The sequence below is a fragment of the Salvelinus fontinalis genome, chromosome 17 (genome assembly GCF_029448725.1).
Source record: "Salvelinus fontinalis isolate EN_2023a chromosome 17, ASM2944872v1, whole genome shotgun sequence".
NCBI classification, from domain to species: domain Eukaryota; kingdom Metazoa; phylum Chordata; class Actinopteri; order Salmoniformes; family Salmonidae; genus Salvelinus; species Salvelinus fontinalis.
Genome location: NC_074681.1, coordinates 7923986 through 7944520, shown reverse-complemented (window position 1 = coordinate 7944520; position 20535 = coordinate 7923986). Strand labels below are relative to the sequence as shown.

Below are 20535 nucleotides of genomic sequence, written 5' to 3'. Positions count from 1 at the left end.
AAATTAAGCCACAGGAGTTTTTTTGAGTGAGAATTAAGACTTTCGAGTAGTAAGACATGTATAAAAGCAACAGATATCATTACTAAGAAGGAACTAGAGGCGTCTTATATGGTGAGCTACCGAGTGGCTCGGACAGGCAAGCCCCATACTATTGTGGAGGACTGGCTAGGACAGGCAAGCCCCATACTATTGTGGAGGACTGGCTAGGACAGGCAAGCCCCATACTATTGTGGAGGACTGGCTAGGACAGGCAAGCCCCATACTACTGTGGAGGACTGGCTAGGACAGGCAAGCCCCATACTATTGTAGAGGACTGGCTAGGACAGGCAAGCCCCATACTATTGTGGAGGATTTAATTCCTCCTGCTGCCTCGAATATGGCTTTGACAATGCTGGGAGAAAAGGCCATTAAAACTACACAGACAATGCCTTCTTCAAACAACACTGTTTCACGACGCACCAGTGACATGGCAGGAGATGTTTCGAAACAATTACTGCTTCGCATACAAGCCAGTGAATTCTATGCATTACAGCAGGATGAGTCAACAGATGTGGCGTGGCCTGGCACAGCTCCTGGTGGTTAGAGCATTGGGCGAAAAACCAAAAAGGTTGCTGGATCGAATCTCCGAGCTGACAAGGTAAAATATCTGTCGTTCTTCCCCTGAACAAGGCAGTTAACCCACTGTTCCCCGGTCGACCGTCATTGTAAATAAGAATTTGTTCTTAAATGACTTGCCTAGTTAACTTTGTAAGGCTAGGGAGCAGTATCCTGAATTCCGGAATGACTGACGTGCCCAAAGTAAACTGCCCGTTACTCCGGCCCAGAAGTTAGGATATGCATAGTTATGGATATGCAAGTTTCCAAAACTGTTATAATAATGTCTGTGAGTATAACAGAACTGATATGGCAGGCGGACAACCCGAGGAGAATCCATCCGGAAGAATTTTTTTTGAGGTCATAGGCCATTTCAATGCAAGCCTATGGGATATTCAAAATAATTCCTCCCAGATTGCAGTTCCTATGGCTTCCACTAGATGTCAACAGTCTTTAGAAAGGGTTTCAGGCTTGTTTTTTTTTTAAATGAACGAGTAGTTGTAGTTTTTCCAAGGTGTCTCTCATTAGAAAAGTAGTCTTGTTGCGCACGTGAATGAGTTTTATCTTCCCTATTGAACATACTATTCTCCGTCTTAAATTTGATCGTTTATTTAGATATTAGAGTACCTGAGGATTAATTAGATACATCATTTGACTTGTTTGAACAAACTTTACTGGTAACTTTTTGGATTCGTTTGTATGCATGTTGAACAAGTGGATTACTGAATCAAGGAAATTTTTGGGATGTAAAGTAGACAAAACGACCATTTGTTGTGTAGCTAGGACCATTGGGATTGCAAACAGAGGAAGATCTTCAAAAGTAAGTGATTTATTTTATCGCTATTTTGGATTTTGTGACACCTGTGCTGGTTTGGAAAAGTATTTTGGTGTGGGGCGCTGTCCTCAGATAATCGCATGGTATGCTTTTGCCGTAAAGCCTTTTTGAAATCTGACAACGCGGTTGGATTAACAAGAAGTTAAGCTTTTAAACGAGGTAAGAAAATTGTATTTAGATTAATGTTTAATATTACGATTTTTGTATTTTGAATTTCGCACTCTGCAATTTCACCGGATGTTGTCCGGGTGGGAGGCGAGCCCAAAGAGGTTAAAAATAGATTGAGTTAAAATAAAAATGAAAAAATATGTCCGTTACGTTTATGGGGGGGTCAATTAAGGAAGACATCCTCTTCTGACAACAGGATAGGATATTTTTAAGTACTGGACAGCTTTGTGACATCAAATGGACTTATATAGCCAGGGGGTACCGGTACAGAGTCAATGTGGAGGCTATATACAGGGGGTACCGGTACAGAGTCCATGTGGAGGCTATATACAGGGTGTTACGGTACAGAGTCAATGTGCAGGGTATATACAGGGGGTACCAGTACAGAGTCAATGTGGAGGCTATATACAGGGGGTACCGGTACAGAGTCAATGTGGAGGCTATATACAGGGTGTACCGGTACAGAGTCAATGTGGAGGCTATATACAGGGGGTACCGGTACAGAGTCAATGTGGAGGCTATATACAGGGTGTTACGGTACAGAGTCAATGTGCAGGGTCACAGGTTAGTTGAGGATACATGTAACAGTTCTCCTGATAATAAACGTCCATTATATTGGTGTTCATGACTACAGAGAATCAATATAATTCTGTGTTGTTGTCTCACCTGAACTCCCCAGCTGCTTATAGAACCTGTACTCCAGGTGGAGCTGTGGGGCCCGCGACTTGATGGGCTCCTGGAAATGAGATAAACAACATGAGGGTTAGAGGTCAAACAACATGATGAGGGTTAGAGGTCAAACAGCATGATGAGGGTTAGAGGTCAAACAGCATGATGAGGGTTAGAGGTCAAACAGCATGATGAGGGTTAGAGGTCAAACAGCATGATGAGGGTTAGAGGTCAAACAGCATGATGAGGGTTAGAGGTCAAACAGCATGATGAGGGTTACAGGTCAAACAGCATAATGAGGGTTACAGGTCAAACAGCATGATGAGAGTTAGAGGTCAAACAGCATGAGGGTTAAAGGTCAAACAATGGGGATAGCTCATAACTTCTTCACAGGAAAGAGAGTGTCTCTCAATCAATCCCAATAACTCAGTTGGTGGGCGAACGTGTGTCCCCGACTAAGCACGGGGGTTCAGGACCACAGGTGGTTGAGTCATTTATGACACGCATCTCTCCACACAGTGCGCAAGCAAACCACAGACGAGAGGGCTTTCTGAGCAAGTCTGTGTAAAACCAAACCACAGACGAGAGGGCTTTCTGAGCAAGTCTGTGTAAAACCAAACCACAGACGAGAGGGCTTTCTGAGCAAGTCTGTGTAAAACCAAACCACAGACGAGAGGGCTTTCTGAGCAAGTCTGTGTAAAACCAAACCACAGGCGAGAGGGCTTTCTGAGCAAGTCTGTGTAAAACCAAACCACAGACGAGAGGGCTTTCTGAGCAAGTCTGTGTAAAACCAAACCACAGACGAGAGGGCTTTCTGAGCAAGCCTGTGTAAAACCAAACCACAGACGAGAGGGCTTTCTGAGCAAGTCTGTGTAAAACCAAACCACAGACGAGAGGGCTTTCTGAGCAAGTCTGTGTAAAACCAAACCACAGACGAGAGGGCTTTCTGAGCAAGTCTGTGTAAAACCAAACCACAGACGAGAGGGCTTTCTGAGCAAGTCTGTGTAAAACCAAACCACAGACGAGAGGGCTTTCTGAGCAAGTCTGTGTAAAACCAAACCACAGACGAGAGGGCTTTCTGAGCAAGCCTGTGTAAAACCAAACCACAGACGAGAGGGCTTTCTGAGCAAGTCTGTGTAAAACCAAACCACAGACGAGAGGGCTTTCTGAGCAAGCCTGTGTAAAACCAAACCACAGACGAGAGGGCTTTCTGAGCAAGTCTGTGTAAAACCAAACCACAGACGAGAGGGCTTTCTGAGCAAGTCTGTGTAAAACCAAACCACAGACGAGAGGGCTTTGAGAGCAAGTCTGTGTAAAACCAAACCAACAAGCCAAACAGAAACAGATTGCATTTAAACCCACAGGATGTTCTGAACAGCTAACCCAGTGGACAGGATGTTCTGAACAGCTAACCCAGTGGACAGGATGTTCTGAACAGCTAACCCAGTGGACAGGATGTTCTGAACAGCTAACCCAGTGGACAGGATGTTCTGAACAGCTAACCCAGTGGACAGGATGTTCTGAACAGCTAACCCAGTGGACAGGATGTTCTGAACAGCTAACCCAGTGGACAGGGAGGCTTACAACAGCTTTAGGACTACAACAGCTTTAGGACTACGTACAAGCTGCAGGACTACATACATGCTGCAGGACTACAACAGCTTCAGGACTACGTACATGCTGCAGGACTACAACAGCTTCAGGACTACGTACATGCTGCAGGACTACAACAGCTTCAGGACTACGTACATGCTGCAGGACTACAACAGCTTCAGGACTACGTACATGCTGCAGGACTACAACAGCTTCAGGACTACGTACAAGCTGCAGGACTACAACAGCTTCAGGACTACGTACATGCTGCAGGACTACAACAGCTGCAGGACTACATACAAGCTGCAGGACTACAACAGCTGCAGGACTACATACAAGCTGCAGGACTACATACAAGCTGCAGGACTACAACAGCTGCAGGACTACAACAGCTGCAGGACTACAACAGCTTCAGGACTACGTACATGCTGCATGACTACAACAGCTTCAGGACTACGTACATGCTGCAGGACTACAACAGCTTTAGGACTACATACATGCTGCAGGACTACAACAGCTTTAGGACTACGTACATGCTGCAGGACTACATACATGCTGCAGGACTACAACAGCTTTAGGACTACGTACATGCTGCAGGACTACATACATGCTGCAGGACTACAACAGCTTTAGGACTACGTACATGCTGCAGGGCTACAACAGCTTCAGGACTACGTACATGCTGCATGACTACAACAGCTTCAGGACTACATACAAGCTGCAGGACTACATACAAGCTGCAGGACTACAACAGCTGCAGGACTACATACAAGCTGCAGGACTACGTACATGCTGCAGGACTACAACAGCTTCAGGACTACGTACATGCTGCAGGACTACATACATGCTGCAGGACTACATACATGCTGCAGGACTACATACAAGCTGCAGGACTACAACAGCTGCAGGACTACATACAAGCTGCAGGACTACATACATGCTGCAGGACTACAACAGCTTCAGGACTACGTACATGCTGCAGGACTACATACATGCTGCAGGACTACATACATGCTGCAGGACTACATACAAGCTGCAGGACTACAACAGCTTTAGGACTACATACAAGCTGCAGGACTACATACATGCTGCAGGACTACAACAGCTGCAGGACTACGTACATGCTGCAGGACTACAACAGCTTTAGGACTACATACATGCTGCAGGACTACAACAGCTTCAGGACTACGTACATGCTGCAGGGCTACAACAGCTTCAGGACTACGTACATGCTGCAGGACTACAACAGCTTCAGGACTACGTACATGCTGCAGGACTACAACAGCTTCAGGACTACGTACATGCTGCAGGGCTACAACAGCTTCAGGACTACGTACATGCTGCAGGACTACGTACATGCTGCAGGGCTACAACAGCTTCAGGACTACATACATGCTGCAGGACTACAACAGCTTCAGGACTACATACATGCTGCAGGACTACAACAGCTTCAGGACTACATACATGCTGCAGGACTACAACAGCTTCAGGACTACATACATGCTGCAGGACTACAACAGCTTCAGGACTACATACATGCTGCAGGACTACAACAGCTTCAGGACTACATACATGCTGCAGGACTACAACAGCTTCAGGACTACATACATGCTGCAGGACTACAACAGCTTCAGGACTACATACATGCTGCATGACTACAACAGCTTCAGGACTACATACATGCTGCAGGACTACAACAGCTTCAGGACTACGTACATGCTGCAGGACTACATACATGCTGCAGGACTACATACATGCTGCAGGACTACAACAGCTTTAGGACTACATACATGCTGCAGGACTACAACAGCTTCAGGACTACGTACATGCTGCAGGGTTACAACAGCTGCAGGACTACAACAGCTTCAGGACTACATACATGCTGCAGGACTACAACAGCTTCAGGACTACATACATGCTGCAGGACTACGTACATGCTGCAGGACTACAACAGCTTCAGGACTACATACATGCTGCAGGACTACAACAGCTTCAGGACTACATACATGCTGCAGGACTACAACAGCTTCAGGACTACATACATGCTGCAGGACTACATACATGCTGCAGGACTACAACAGCTTCAGGACTACGTACATGCTGCAGGACTACAACAGCTTTAGGACTACGTACATGCTGCAGGACTACAACAGCTTTAGGACTACATACAAGCTGCAGTACTCCTGTAGTAACCCCACCCTTAAGGAGTCAACATACTAGGTTCGGTTTGATCCTAGCCGAACTCAGCTAGGTGAAGTGAACATATGTGCCTCGCATACTCCCTTAGTACTGTTTGTCCATCTTGAGACGCCGTAGCCAGTATTCACTTCCTCAAAAGAGTCTAAAATAACTCAAGAAATCTGTCATTCATTTTGATGTTTTTTCCGATGATGTTTTAGTTGACTAACTGTTTGGTGCAGTATTTCCTCCTGCCTCTCCCAGATCAACCACCCTCCTGCCTCTCCCAGGTCCTGTCTAGTACAACAGATCAACCACCCTCCTGCCTCTCCCAGGTCCTGTCTTGTACAACAGATCAACCACCCTCCTGTCTCTGCCAGGTTCTGTCTTGTACAACAGATCACCCACCCTCCTGCCTCTCCCAGGTCCTGTCTAGTACAACAGATCAACCACCCTCCTGCCTCTCCCAGGTCCTGTCTAGTACAACAGATCAACCACCCTCCTGCCTCTCCCAGGTCCTGTCTAGTACAACAGATCAACCACCCTCCTGCCTCTCCCAGGTCCTGTCTTGTACAACAGATCAACCACCCTCCTGCCTCTCCCAGGTCCTGTCTTGTACAACAGATCAACCACCCTCCTGCCTCTCCCAGGTCCTGTCTTGTACAACAGATCAACCACCCTCCTGTCTCTGCCAGGTCCTGTCTAGTACAAACGATCAACCACCCTCCTGCCTCTCCCAGGTCCTGTCTTGTACAACAGATCAACCACCCTCCTGTCTCTGCCAGGTCCTGTCTAGTACAACAGATCAACCACCCTCCTGCCTCTCCCAGGTCCTGTCTTGTACAACAGATCAACCACCCTCCTGTCTCTGCCAGGTCCTGTCTAGTACAACAGATCAACCATCCTCCTGCCTCTCCCAGGTCCTGGCTCTCCCAGGTCAACCACCCTCCTGTTTCTCCCAGGTCCTGTCTAGTACAACAGATCAACCACCCTCCTGCCTCTCCCAGGTCCTGTCTTGTACAACAGATCAACCACCCTCCTGCCTCTCCCAGGTCCTGTCTAGTACAACAGATCAACCACCCTCCTGCCTCTCCCAGGTCCTGTCTTGTACAACAGATCAACCACCCTCCTGCCTCTCCCAGGTCCTGTCTAGTACAACAGATCAACCACCCTCCTGCCTCTCCCAGGTCCTGTCTAGTACAACAGATCAACCACCCTCCTGTCTCTCCCAGGTCCTGGCTCTCCCAGGTCCTGTCTAGTACAACAGATCAACCACCCTCCTGCCTCTCCCAGGTCCTGTCTAGTACAACAGATCACCCACCCTCCTGCCTCTCCCAGGTCCTGTCTAGTACAACAGATCAACCACCCTCCTGCCTCTCCCAGGTCCTGTCTTGTACAACAGATGAACCACCCTCCTGTCTCTGCCAGGTCCTGTCTTGTACAACAGATCAACCACCCTCCTGCCTCTCCCAGGTCCTGTCTAGTACAACAGATCAACCACCCTCCTGCCTCTCCCAGGTCCTGTCTAGTACAACAGATCAACCACCCTCCTGCCTCTCCCAGGTCCTGTCTAGTACAACAGATCAACCACCCTCCTGCCTCTCCCAGGTCCTGTCTAGTACAACAGACCAACCACCCTCCTGCCTCTCCCAGGTCCTGTCTAGTACAACAGATCAACCACCCTCCTGCCTCTCCCAGGTCCTGTCTAGTACAACAGATCAACCACCCTCCTGCCTCTCCCAGGTCCTGACTCTCCCAGATCAACCACCCTCCTGCCTCTCCCAGGTCCTGACTCTCCCAGATCAACCACCCTCCTGCCTCTCCCAGGTCCTGTCTAGTACAACAGATCAACCACCCTCCTGCCTCTCCCAGGTCCTGTCTAGTACAACAGATCAACCACCCTCCTGCCTCTCCCAGGTCCTGTCTTGTACAACAGATCAACCACCCTCCTGCCTCTCCCAGGTCCTGTCTAGTACAACAGATCAACCACCCTCCTGCCTCTCCCAGGTCCTGTCTAGTACAACAGATCAACCACCCTTCTGTCTCTCCCAGGTCCTGGCTCTCCCAGGTCCTGTCTAGTACAACAGATCACCCACCCTCCTGCCTCTCCCAGGTCCTGTCTAGTACAACAGATCAACCACCCTCCTGCCTCTCCCAGGTCCTGTCTAGTACAACAGATCAACCACCCTCCTGCCTCTCCCAGGTCCTGTCTTGTACAACAGATCAACCACCCTCCTGTCTCTGCCAGGTTCTGTCTTGTACAACAGATCACCCACCCTCCTGCCTCTCCCAGGTCCTGTCTAGTACAACAGATCAACCACCCTCCTGCCTCTCCCAGGTCCTGTCTTGTACAACAGATCAACCACCCTCCTGTCTCTGCCAGGTCCTGTCTAGTACAACAGATCAACCATCCTCCTGCCTCTCCCAGGTCCTGGCTCTCCCAGGTCAACCACCCTCCTGTTTCTCCCAGGTCCTGTCTAGTACAACAGATCAACCACCCTCCTGCCTCTCCCAGGTCCTGTCTTGTACAACAGATCAACCACCCTCCTGCCTCTCCCAGGTCCTGTCTAGTACAACAGATCAACCACCCTCCTGCCTCTCCCAGGTCCTGTCTTGTACAACAGATCAACCACCCTCCTGCCTCTCCCAGGTCCTGTCTAGTACAACAGATCAACCACCCTCCTGCCTCTCCCAGGTCCTGTCTAGTACAACAGATCAACCACCCTCCTGTCTCTCCCAGGTCCTGGCTCTCCCAGGTCCTGTCTAGTACAACAGATCAACCACCCTCCTGCCTCTCCCAGGTCCTGTCTAGTACAACAGATCACCCACCCTCCTGCCTCTCCCAGGTCCTGTCTAGTACAACAGATCAACCACCCTCCTGCCTCTCCCAGGTCCTGTCTTGTACAACAGATCAACCACCCTCCTGTCTCTGCCAGGTCCTGTCTAGTACAACAGATCAACCACCCTCCTGCCTCTCCCAGATCCTGTCTAGTACAACAGATCAACCACCCTCCTGCCTCTCCCAGGTCCTGTCTAGTACAACAGATCAACCACCCTCCTGCCTCTCCCAGGTCCTGTCTAGTACAACAGATCAACCACCCTCCTGCCTCTCCCAGGTCATGTCTAGTACAACAGGTCAACCATCCTCCTGCCTCTCCCAGGTCCTGTCTAGTACAACAGATCAACCACCCTCCTGCCTCTCCCAGGTCCTGTCTAGTACAACAGATCAACCACCCTCCTGCCTCTCCCAGGTCCTGTCTTGTACAACAGATCAACCACCCTCCTGTCTCTGCCAGGTCCTGTCTAGTACAACAGATCAACCACCCTCCTGTCTCTCCCAGGTCCTGTCTAGTACAACATATCACCCACCCTCCTGCCTTTCCCAGGTCCTGTCTAGTACAACAGATCAACCACCCTCCTGTCTCTCCCAGGTCCTGGCTCTTCCAGGTCCTGTCTAGTACAACAGATCAACCACGCTCCTGGTTCTCCCAGGTCCTGTCTTGTACAACAGACCAACCACCCTCCTGCCTCTCCCAGATCAACCACCCTCCTGCCTCTCCCAGGTCCTGTCTAGTACAACAGACCAACCACCCTCCTGCCTCTCCCAGGTCCTGTCTAGTACAACAGATCAACCACCCTCCTGTCTCTCCCGGGTCCTGTCTAGTACAACAGATCACCCACCCTCCTGCCTCTCCCAGGTCCTGTCTAGTACAACAGATCAACCACCCTCCTGTCTCCCAGGTCCTGGCTCTCCCAGGTCCTGTCTAGTACAACAGATCAACCACCCTCCTGCCTCTCCCAGGTCCTGTCTAGTACAACAGATCAACCACCCTCCTGCCTCTCCCAGGTCCTGTCTTGTACAACAGATCAACCACCCTCCTGCCTCTCCCAGGTCCTGTCTTGTACAACAGATCAACCACCCTCCTGCCTCTCCCAGGTCCTGTCTTGTACAACAGATCAACCACCCTCCTGTCTCTGCCAGGTCCTGTCTAGTACAAACGATCAACCACCCTCCTGCCTCTCCCAGGTCCTGTCTTGTACAACAGATCAACCACCCTCCTGTCTCTGCCAGGTCCTGTCTAGTACAACAGATCAACCACCCTCCTGCCTCTCCCAGGTCCTGTCTTGTACAACAGATCAACCACCCTCCTGTCTCTGCCAGGTCCTGTCTAGTACAACAGATCAACCATCCTCCTGCCTCTCCCAGGTCCTGGCTCTCTCAGGTCAACCACCCTCCTGTTTCTCCCAGGTCCTGTCTAGTACAACAGATCAACCACCCTCCTGCCTCTCCCAGGTCCTGTCTTGTACAACAGATCAACCACCCTCCTGCCTCTCCCAGGTCCTGTCTAGTACAACAGATCAACCACCCTCCTGCCTCTCCCAGGTCCTGTCTTGTACAACAGATCAACCACCCTCCTGCCTCTCCCAGGTCCTGTCTAGTACAACAGATCAACCACCCTCCTGCCTCTCCCAGGTCCTGTCTAGTACAACAGATCAACCACCCTCCTGTCTCTCCCAGGTCCTGGCTCTCCCAGGTCCTGTCTAGTACAACAGATCAACCACCCTCCTGCCTCTCCCAGGTCCTGTCTAGTACAACAGATCACCCACCCTCCTGCCTCTCCCAGGTCCTGTCTAGTACAACAGATCAACCACCCTCCTGCCTCTCCCAGGTCCTGTCTTGTACAACAGATCAACCACCCTCCTGTCTCTGCCAGGTCCTGTCTTGTACAACAGATCAACCACCCTCCTGTCTCTCCCAGGTCCTGTCTAGTACAACAGATCAACCACCCTCCTGCCTCTCCCAGGTCCTGTCTAGTACAACAGATCAACCACCCTCCTGCCTCTCCCAGGTCCTGTCTAGTACAACAGATCAACCACCCTCCTGCCTCTCCCAGGTCCTGTCTAGTACAACAGACCAACCACCCTCCTGCCTCTCCCAGGTCCTGTCTAGTACAACAGATCAACCACCCTCCTGCCTCTCCCAGGTCCTGTCTAGTACAACAGATCAACCACCCTCCTGCCTCTCCCAGGTCCTGACTCTCCCAGATCAACCACCCTCCTGCCTCTCCCAGGTCCTGACTCTCCCAGATCAACCACCTTCCTGCATCTCCCAGGTCCTGTCTAGTACAACAGATCAACCACCCTCCTGCCTCTCCCAGGTCCTGTCTAGTACAACAGATCAACCACCCTCCTGCCTCTCCCAGGTCCTGTCTTGTACAACAGATCAACCACCCTCCTGCCTCTCCCAGGTCCTGTCTAGTACAACAGATCAACCACCCTCCTGCCTCTCCCAGGTCCTGTCTAGTACAACAGATCAACCACCCTCCTGTCTCTCCCAGGTCCTGGCTCTCCCAGGTCCTGTCTAGTACAACAGATCACCCACCCTCCTGCCTCTCCCAGGTCCTGTCTAGTACAACAGATCAACCACCCTCCTGCCTCTCCCAGGTCCTGTCTTGTACAACAGATCAACCACCCTCCTGTCTCTGCCAGGTTCTGTCTTGTACAACAGATCACCCACCCTCCTGCCTCTCCCAGGTCCTGTCTAGTACAACAGATCAACCACCCTCCTGCCTCTCCCAGGTCCTGTCTTGTACAACAGATCAACCACCCTCCTGTCTCTGCCAGGTCCTGTCTAGTACAACAGATCAACCATCCTCCTGCCTCTCCCAGGTCCTGGCTCTCCCAGGTCAACCACCCTCCTGTTTCTCCCAGGTCCTGTCTAGTACAACAGATCAACCACCCTCCTGCCTCTCCCAGGTCCTGTCTTGTACAACAGATCAACCACCCTCCTGCCTCTCCCAGGTCCTGTCTAGTACAACAGATCAACCACCCTCCTGCCTCTCCCAGGTCCTGTCTTGTACAACAGATCAACCACCCTCCTGCCTCTCCCAGGTCCTGTCTAGTACAACAGATCAACCACCCTCCTGCCTCTCCCAGGTCCTGACTCTCCCAGATCAACCACCCTCCTGCCTCTCCCAGGTCCTGACTCTCCCAGATCAACCACCCTCCTGCCTCTCCCAGGTCCTGTCTAGTACAACAGATCAACCACCCTCCTGCCTCTCCCAGGTCCTGTCTAGTACAACAGATCAACCACCCTCCTGCCTCTCCCAGGTCCTGTCTAGTACAACAGATCAACCACCCTCCTGCCTCTCCCAGATCAACCACCCTCCTGTCTCTCCCAGGTCCTGTCTAGTACAACAGATCAACCACCCTCCTGTTTCTCCCAGGTCCTGTCTAGTACAACAGATCAACCAATAGGACTCCAGACTGAATCTGAGGTTCTGGAGGAACCATAAGACTAATTTCCTAAGCAAGACGAACAATAAAGTACTAGCTATTCTATATTCACTACATACAGCTCAATGGGTACGTTCCAACAAGTTCAGAGACGTATTACAGAAGTGAATCAGAGGCTCAGTTGGAGTAGGAGTCCTGTTCACTGTACAGCATTACGGGTACGTTCCAGAACACACACACAATCTGTGCAGGCCTGCTCGCTATAGAGAGAAGTGTTTTGACGTCCATCTCATGGTGGAATGACATCAACATGGTTTACTGATGCTATAATCTGCGTAGCCTAGGTCAGTTAGCGGCCCAGAGCAGAATTTGTTTCTATGGAAGGCGAGTGCAACCTTTACAGGCGGTAAGACCTTTCAATTCAAACCCGAACGTCCAAGCCAGTTCTACTGCATTTTTTTCATGCAGGGACTGATTTAGACCTGGAACACCAGGTGGGTGCAATTAATGATCAGGTACAACAGAAAACCAGCAGTAGTCTGGCCTTTTGAATACCCCTCCCTGAATACTCCTACGGGGGGTTCCTTCTGCAGTACGGGAGTTACGGGAAAACAGTTTGATCTCACCAACAACAGAAAGGTACACCATCGGGACTGTGAAGAGTGAGTGCTACGCCAACCAGCATAACACAATATATACACCAACAGAAAGGTACACCGTCGGGCCTGTGAAGAGTGAGTGCTACGCCAACCAGCATAACACAATATATACACCAACAACAGAAGTCAGGGACGTTTTCAAAATAAAAGTCTCCATTGCCTATTACTCCTCAGCTGACTTCACATTTAGGTAACTAATGTCATGGATTTGTTTGCCAGCGTAAGCTATATATCACTAGCTGTATTATGTCTACAACAGTGCAGTTTCAGTCCGCTAGGTGTCTCTCTACAGCATGGACATATCTCTGGGTGACGTGGACATCCCCATGCATGCACCTTATCAAAATATGACTAATACAATATTGCACCATCCCATTCTCTGGGCTCCGTCTGCAATCATAACCAGTAGTGTCTACCAGGACTAATGAATCATAACCAGGACTAATGAATCATAACCAGTAGTATCTACCTGGAATAATGAATCATAACCAGTAGTATTTCCCAGGAATCCTAACCGGTAGTATCTACCAGGACTAATGAATCATAACCTGGAATAATGAATCATAACCAGTAGTATCTACCAGGAATAATGACTCATAACCAGTAGTATCTACCAGGACTAATGAATCATAACCAGTAGTATCTACCAGGACTAATAACTCATAACCAGTAGTATCTACCAGGACTAATGAATCATAACCAGTAGTATCTACCTGGAATAATGAATCATAACCAGTAGTATCTACCAGGAATAATGACTCATAACCAGTAGTATCTACCAGGACTAATGACTCATAACCAGTAGTATCTACCAGGACTAATGAATCATAACCAGTAGTATCTACCAGGACTAATGACTCATAACCAGTAGTATCTACCAGGACTAATGAATCATAACCAGTAGTATCTACCAGGACTAATGACTCATAACCAGTAGTATCTACCAGGACTAATGAATCATAACCAGTAGTATCTACCAGGACTAATGACTCATAACCAGTAGTATCTACCAGGAATAATGAATCATAACCAGTAGTATCTACCAGGACTAATGACTCATAACCAGGACTAATGATTCATAAACAGGACTAATGAATCATAACCAGGAGTATCTACCAGGACTAATGAATCATAACCAGTAGTATCTACCAGGACTAATGACTCATAACCAGGACTAATGAATCATAACCAGTAGTATCTACCAGGACTAATGACTCATAACCAGGACTAATGAATCATAACCAGGACTAATGAATCATAACCAGGACTAATGAATCATAACCAGTAGTATCTACCTGGAATAATGAATCATAACCAGTAGTATCTACCAGGACTAATGACTCATAACCAGGACTAATGAATCATAACCAGGACTAATGAATCATAACCAGGACTAATGAATCATAACCAGTAGTATCTACCAGGAATAATGAATCATAACCAGTAGTATCTACCTGGAATAATGAATCATAACCAGTAGTATCTACCAGGAATAATGGTTCATAACCAGTAGTATCTACCAGGAATAATGGTTCATAACCAGGACTAATGGTTCATAACCAGTATAATCTACCAGGAATAATGGTTCATAACCAGTAGTATCTACCAGGAATAATGGTTCATAACCAGTAGTATCTACCAGGAATAATGACTCATAACCAGTAGTATCTACCAGGAATAATGACTCATAACCAGTAGTATCTACCAGGAATAATGACTCATAACCAGTAGTATCTACCAGGAATAATGACTCATAACCAGGAATAATGGTTCATAACCAGTATAATCTACCAGGAATAATGAATCATAACCAGTAGTATCTACCTGGAATAATGAATCATAACCAGTAGTATCTACCAGGACTAATGACTCATAACCAGGACTAATGAATCATAACCTGGACTAATGAATCATAACCAGGACTAATGAATCATAACCAGTAGTATCTACCAGGAATAATGAATCATAACCAGTAGTATCTACCTGGAATAATGAATCATAACCAGTAGTATCTACCAGGAATAATGGTTCATAACCAGTAGTATCTACCAGGAATAATGGTTCATAACCAGGACTAATGGTTCATAACCAGTATAATCTACCAGGAATAATGGTTCATAACCAGTAGTATCTACCAGGAATAATGGTTCATAACCAGTAGTATCTACCAGGAATAATGACTCATAACCAGTAGTATCTACCAGGAATAATGACTCATAACCAGTAGTATCTACCAGGAATAATGACTCATAACCAGTAGTATCTACCAGGAATAATGACTCATAACCAGGAATAATGGTTCATAACCAGTATAATCTACCAGGAATAATGAATCATAACCAGTAGTATCTACCAGGAATAATGGTTCATAACCAGTAGTATCTACCAGGAATAATGAATCAGAACCAGTAGTATCTACCAGGAATAATGAATCAGAACCAGTAGTATCTACCAGGAATAATGAATCAGAACCAGTAGTATCTACCAGGAATAATGAATCATAACCAGTAGTATCTACCAGGAATAATGACTCATAACCAGGACTAATGACTCATAACCAGTAGTATCTACCAGGACTAATGAATCATAACCAGTAGTATCTACCAGGAATAATGACTCATAACCAGTAGTATCTACCAGGAATAATGAATCATAACCAGTAGTATCTACCAGGAATAATGACTCATAACCAGTAGTATCTACCAGGAATAATGAATCATAACCAGTAGTATCTACCTGGAATAATGGTTCATAACCAGTAGTATCTACCTGGAATAATGACTCATAACCAGTAGTATCTACCAGGAATAATGAATCATAACCAGTAGTATCTACCTGGAATAATGACTCATAACCAGTAGTATCTACCAGGAATAATGACTCATAACCAGTAGTATCCACCAGGAATAATGAATCATAACCAGTAGTATCCACCAGGAATAATGACTCATAACCAGTAGTATCTACCAGGAATAATGACTCATAACCAGTAGTATCTACCAGGAATAATGACTCAAAACCAGTAGTATCTACCTGGAATAATGGTTCATAACCAGTAGTATCTACCTGGAATAATGACTCATAACCAGTAGTATCTACCAGGAATAATGAATCATAACCAGTAAAAGTGCAAACCAATCCCAGAACAACAGCAAAGGACCTTGTGAAGATGCTGGAGGAAACAGGTACAAAAGTATCTATATCCACAGTAAAACTAGTCCTATATCAACATAACCTGAAAGGCAGCTCAGCAAGGAAGAAGCCACTGCTCCAAAACCACCATAAAAAAAGCCAGACTACGGTTTGCAACTGCACATGGGGACAAATATCATACTTTTTGGAGAAATGTCCTCTGGTCTGATGAAACATAAATAGTACTGTTTGGCAATAATGACCATCATTATGTTTGGAGGAAAAAGGGGGAGGCTTGCAAGCCAAAGAACACCATCCAAACCATGAAGCACAGGGGTGGCAGCATCATGTTGTGGGGGTGCTTTGCTGCAGGAGGGACTGGTGCACTTCACAAAATAGATGGCTTCATGAGGCAGGAAGATTATGTGGATATATTGAAGCAACATCTCAAGACATCAGTCAGGAAGTTAAAGCTTGGTCACAAATGGGTCTTCCAAATGGACAATGACCCCAAGCATACTTCCAAAGTTGTGGCAAAATGGCTTAAGGACAACAAAGTCAAGGTATTGGAGTGGCCATCACAAAGCCCTGACCTCAAACCTCTAGAACATTTGTTGGCAAAACTGAAAAAGCGTGTGCGAGCAAGGAGGCCTACAAACCTGACTCAGTTACACCAGCTCTGTCAGGACTTATTGTGGGAAGCTTGTGGGAGGTTACCCAAAACGTTTGACCCAAGTTAAACAATTTAAAGGCAATGCTACCAAATCCGTGGGGCGACGCACAATTGGCATAGCGTCGTCCGGGTTAGGGAGGGATTGGCCGGTAGGGATATCCTTGTCTCAGTATGTAAAAAAAAAAAAAAAATGTTATAAAAATGTATGCACTCTACTGTAAGTCGCTCTGGATAAGAGCGACTGCTAAATGACTAAAATGTAAAAAAAAAAAAAAAAAAATGTAAATACTAATTGAGTGTATGTAAACTTCTGACCCACTGGGAATGTGATGAAAGAAATAAAAGCTGAAATAAATCATTCCCTCTACTATTATTCTGACATTTCACATTCTTAAAATAAAGTGGTGATCCTAACTGACCTAAGATCGGAAATTATTACTAGGACTAAATGTCAGGAATTGTGAAAAACAGAGTTTAAGTGTATTTGGCTAAGGTGTACGTAAACTTCCAACTTCAACTGTATCCTCTGTGTGACGGGGGTTGTGCAACGCAAACGGATATAACAAGCCTACACACAGAGCAGAATTCACAAATACAACAGTCATAACGACTAATATAAGGCCTACAGTCCGTGCTCCCAAATACTGGAAAAAGTGTGATTCATTTGGTTACATCACCACCACATTAGCCCCACGTGGCTATACAAATAAACTATGCAATTAAATGACACACAACAGCATGGCATATTTAGATACTAGAATAGGCCTAGCTTAAATCCTATTTATTTATATTTTGCAGGCAGTTATTCTAGACAAGGCTCTTCTGTGTCTTTATCTATATTATATTATTATTATTATTATATTATTATATTATATTATATATTATTTTTCTCACACGAGTCATTAGCTGAACGACCAAGCCGTTACTACGCCATCTAGTGGTAAAACGTCGTTATTGAATGCAGTTCTAAAACGAGCTCCAGGCTTTTATTTTGGAAACGAAACCCGGAAGCTGCAAAGCAACTAACGTCTGGGCTGGAGGTTGCTTGATTGACTAGCTAATTTCAACTAGCTACGTTCGGTCTATGGTCCTTTGCAGATGCCACATTACTGACAAAAGTTTGTACGCATAAAAAAAGATCTGTAACCAAGTAAAGGGAGACGTAAAGTAAGAATTGAACGTGTAAATGTTCATTCATAGTCGTAACATAGAGTTTGAACGTTTAAAGATCTATTTTAACGTTTACGTTTCATGTTTCATGCATAGCGGTTGACAGCCAGTAGTGACCGTGTCGGATGTAATCCATTCCTGGCCATATTGTTGAAATGCTTTGGAAGTTTGCACCCACTTTATGGAAGCCCATTTTCACTTATTTTTGCCGGGCGAAACTTCCGTGTGTTGTTCCCATATGCAGACTTGACTACAATGTCCACACCGGTGGAAAATTCTATTGATTGGACATGAATTGTAAAGGCACACAGCTGTCTATATACGGTCCCACAGTTGACAGAGCATCTCTGAGCAAAAACCAAGCCATGAGGTAGAAGGAATTGTTCTTAAAGCTCCTAGAGAGGATTGTGTCGAGGCACAGATCTGGGGAAGGGTATCAAAAACATGTCTGCAGCATTGAAGGTCCCCAAGAACACAGTGGACTCCATTCTTAAATGTAAAAAGTTTACAACCACCAAAACTCTTCCTAGAGCTGGCCGCCAAGCCAAACTGAGCAATCGGGGGAGAAGGTTTGGTCGGGGCGGTGACCAAGAACCCGATGGTGACTCTGACAGAGCTCCAGAGTTCCTCTGTGGAGATGGGAGAACCTTCCAGAAGGACAACCATCTCTGCAGCACTCCACCAATCAGGCCTTTATGGTAGAGTGGCCAGACAGAAGCCACTCCTCAGTAAAAGGCACATGACAGTTTCATCTGGTCTGATGAAACCAAGATTGAACTCTTTGGCCTGAATGCCAAGCGTCACATCTGGAGGCAACCTGGAACCATCCCTACGGTGACGCATGGTGGTGGTGCTGTGGGGATGTTTTTCAGTGGCAGGGACTGGGAGACTAGTCAGGATAGTGCCAAGCTTGTAGCGTCATACCCAAGAAGACTCGAGGCTGTAATCGGTGCCAAAGGTGCTTCAACAAAGTACTGAGTAAAGGGTCTGAATACTTATGTAAAAGTGATATTTCAGTTGTTGGTAAAAAAAAAAAAAAATTGCAAACATTTCTAAAAACCTGTTTTTGCTTTGTCATTATGGGGTATTGTGAGTACAGTGCCTTGCAAAAGTATTCATACCCCTTGGCGTTTTTCCTATTTTGTTGCATTACAACCTGTAATATAAATGGATATTTATTTGGATTTCATGTACTGGACATACACAAAACAGTCCAAATTGGTGAAGTGAAACTTTAAAAAATTACTTGTTTCAAAAAGTTATTTATAAAAAAAAATAAAAAGTGGTGCGTGCATATGTATTCACCCCCTTTGCTATGAAGCCCCTAAATAAGATCTGGTGCAAAAGAAGTCACATAATTAGTTAAATAAAGTCCACCTGTGTGTAATCTAAGTGTCACATGATCTGTCACATGATCGGTCACATTATATATATATACATACATACACACAAACCTGTTCTTAAAGGCCCCAGAGTCTGCAACACCACTAAGCGAGGGGCACCATGAAGATCAAAGAGCTCTCTAAACGGGTCAGGGACAAAGTTGTGGAGAAGTACAGATCATGGTTGGGTTATAAAAAAATATATGAAACTTTGAACATCCCACAGAGCACCATGATTAAAATATTTCAAGAATATGGCACCACAACAAACCTGCCAAGAGAGAGCCGCCCACCAAAACTCACGGATCAGGCAAGGAGGGCATTAATCAGAGAGGCAACAAAGAGACCAAATATAACCCTGAAGGAGCTGCAAAGCCCCACAGTGGAGATTGGAGTATCTGTCCAAAGGATCACTTTAAGCTGTACACTCCACGGAGCTGGGCTTTACGGGAGAATGGCCAGAAAAAAAGCCATTGCTTAAAGAAAAAAATAAGCAAACCCGTTTGGTGTTCGCCAAAAAGCATATGGGAGACTCCCCAAACATAGGGACGGTACTCTGGTCAGATGAGAATAAAATTGAGCTTTTTTGGCCATCAAGGAAAACGCTATGTCTGGCACAAACCGAACACCTCTCATCACCCCGAGAACACCATGTTGGGTGATGTTTTTCATCGGCAGGGACTGGGAAACTGGTCAGAATTGAAGGAATGATGGATGGCGCTAAATACAAGGAAATGCTTGAGGGAAACCTGTTTCAGTCTTCCAGAGATTTGAGACTGGGAAGGAGGTTCACCTTCCTGCAGGACAATGACCCTAAGCATACTGCTAAAGCAACACTCGGGTGGTTTAAGGGGAAACATTTAAATGTCTTGGAATGGCCTGGTCAAAGCCCAGACCTCAATCCAGTTGAGAATCTGTGGTATGACTTGAAAGATTGCTGTACACCAGCAGAACCCATCCAACTTGAAGGAGCTGGAGCAGTTTTGCCTTGAAGAACGGGCAAAAATCCCAGTGGCTAGATGTGCCAAGCTTATAGAGACATACCCCAAGAGACTTGCAGCTGTAATTGCTGCAAAGGGTGGTTCTACAAAGTATTGACTTTGAGCGGGTGAATAGTTATGCACACTCGAGTTCTCATTTTTTTTGGTCTTATTTCTTGTTTGCTTTACAATAAAACTTCAAAGTGGTAGGCATACTGTGTAAATCAAATGATACAACCCCCCCCAAAAAATCAATTTTAATTCC

At 46.5% G+C, this 20535-nt stretch overlaps 1 protein-coding gene across 5 annotated transcripts in view; it reads right to left on the bottom strand.

Annotated features, from left to right (window-relative positions):
- LOC129813665 (casein kinase I-like) overlaps positions 1-20535 on the bottom strand; it is a 77932-nt gene that overhangs the window by 33714 nt on the left and 23683 nt on the right. For all 5 annotated transcript variants that reach the window (XM_055866054.1, XM_055866053.1, XM_055866056.1 and 2 more), the window contains exon 3: positions 2264-2333. In XM_055866054.1, coding sequence (XP_055722029.1) covers positions 2264-2333 — 70 coding nt within the window. The remainder of the gene's footprint in view (positions 1-2263; positions 2334-20535) is intronic.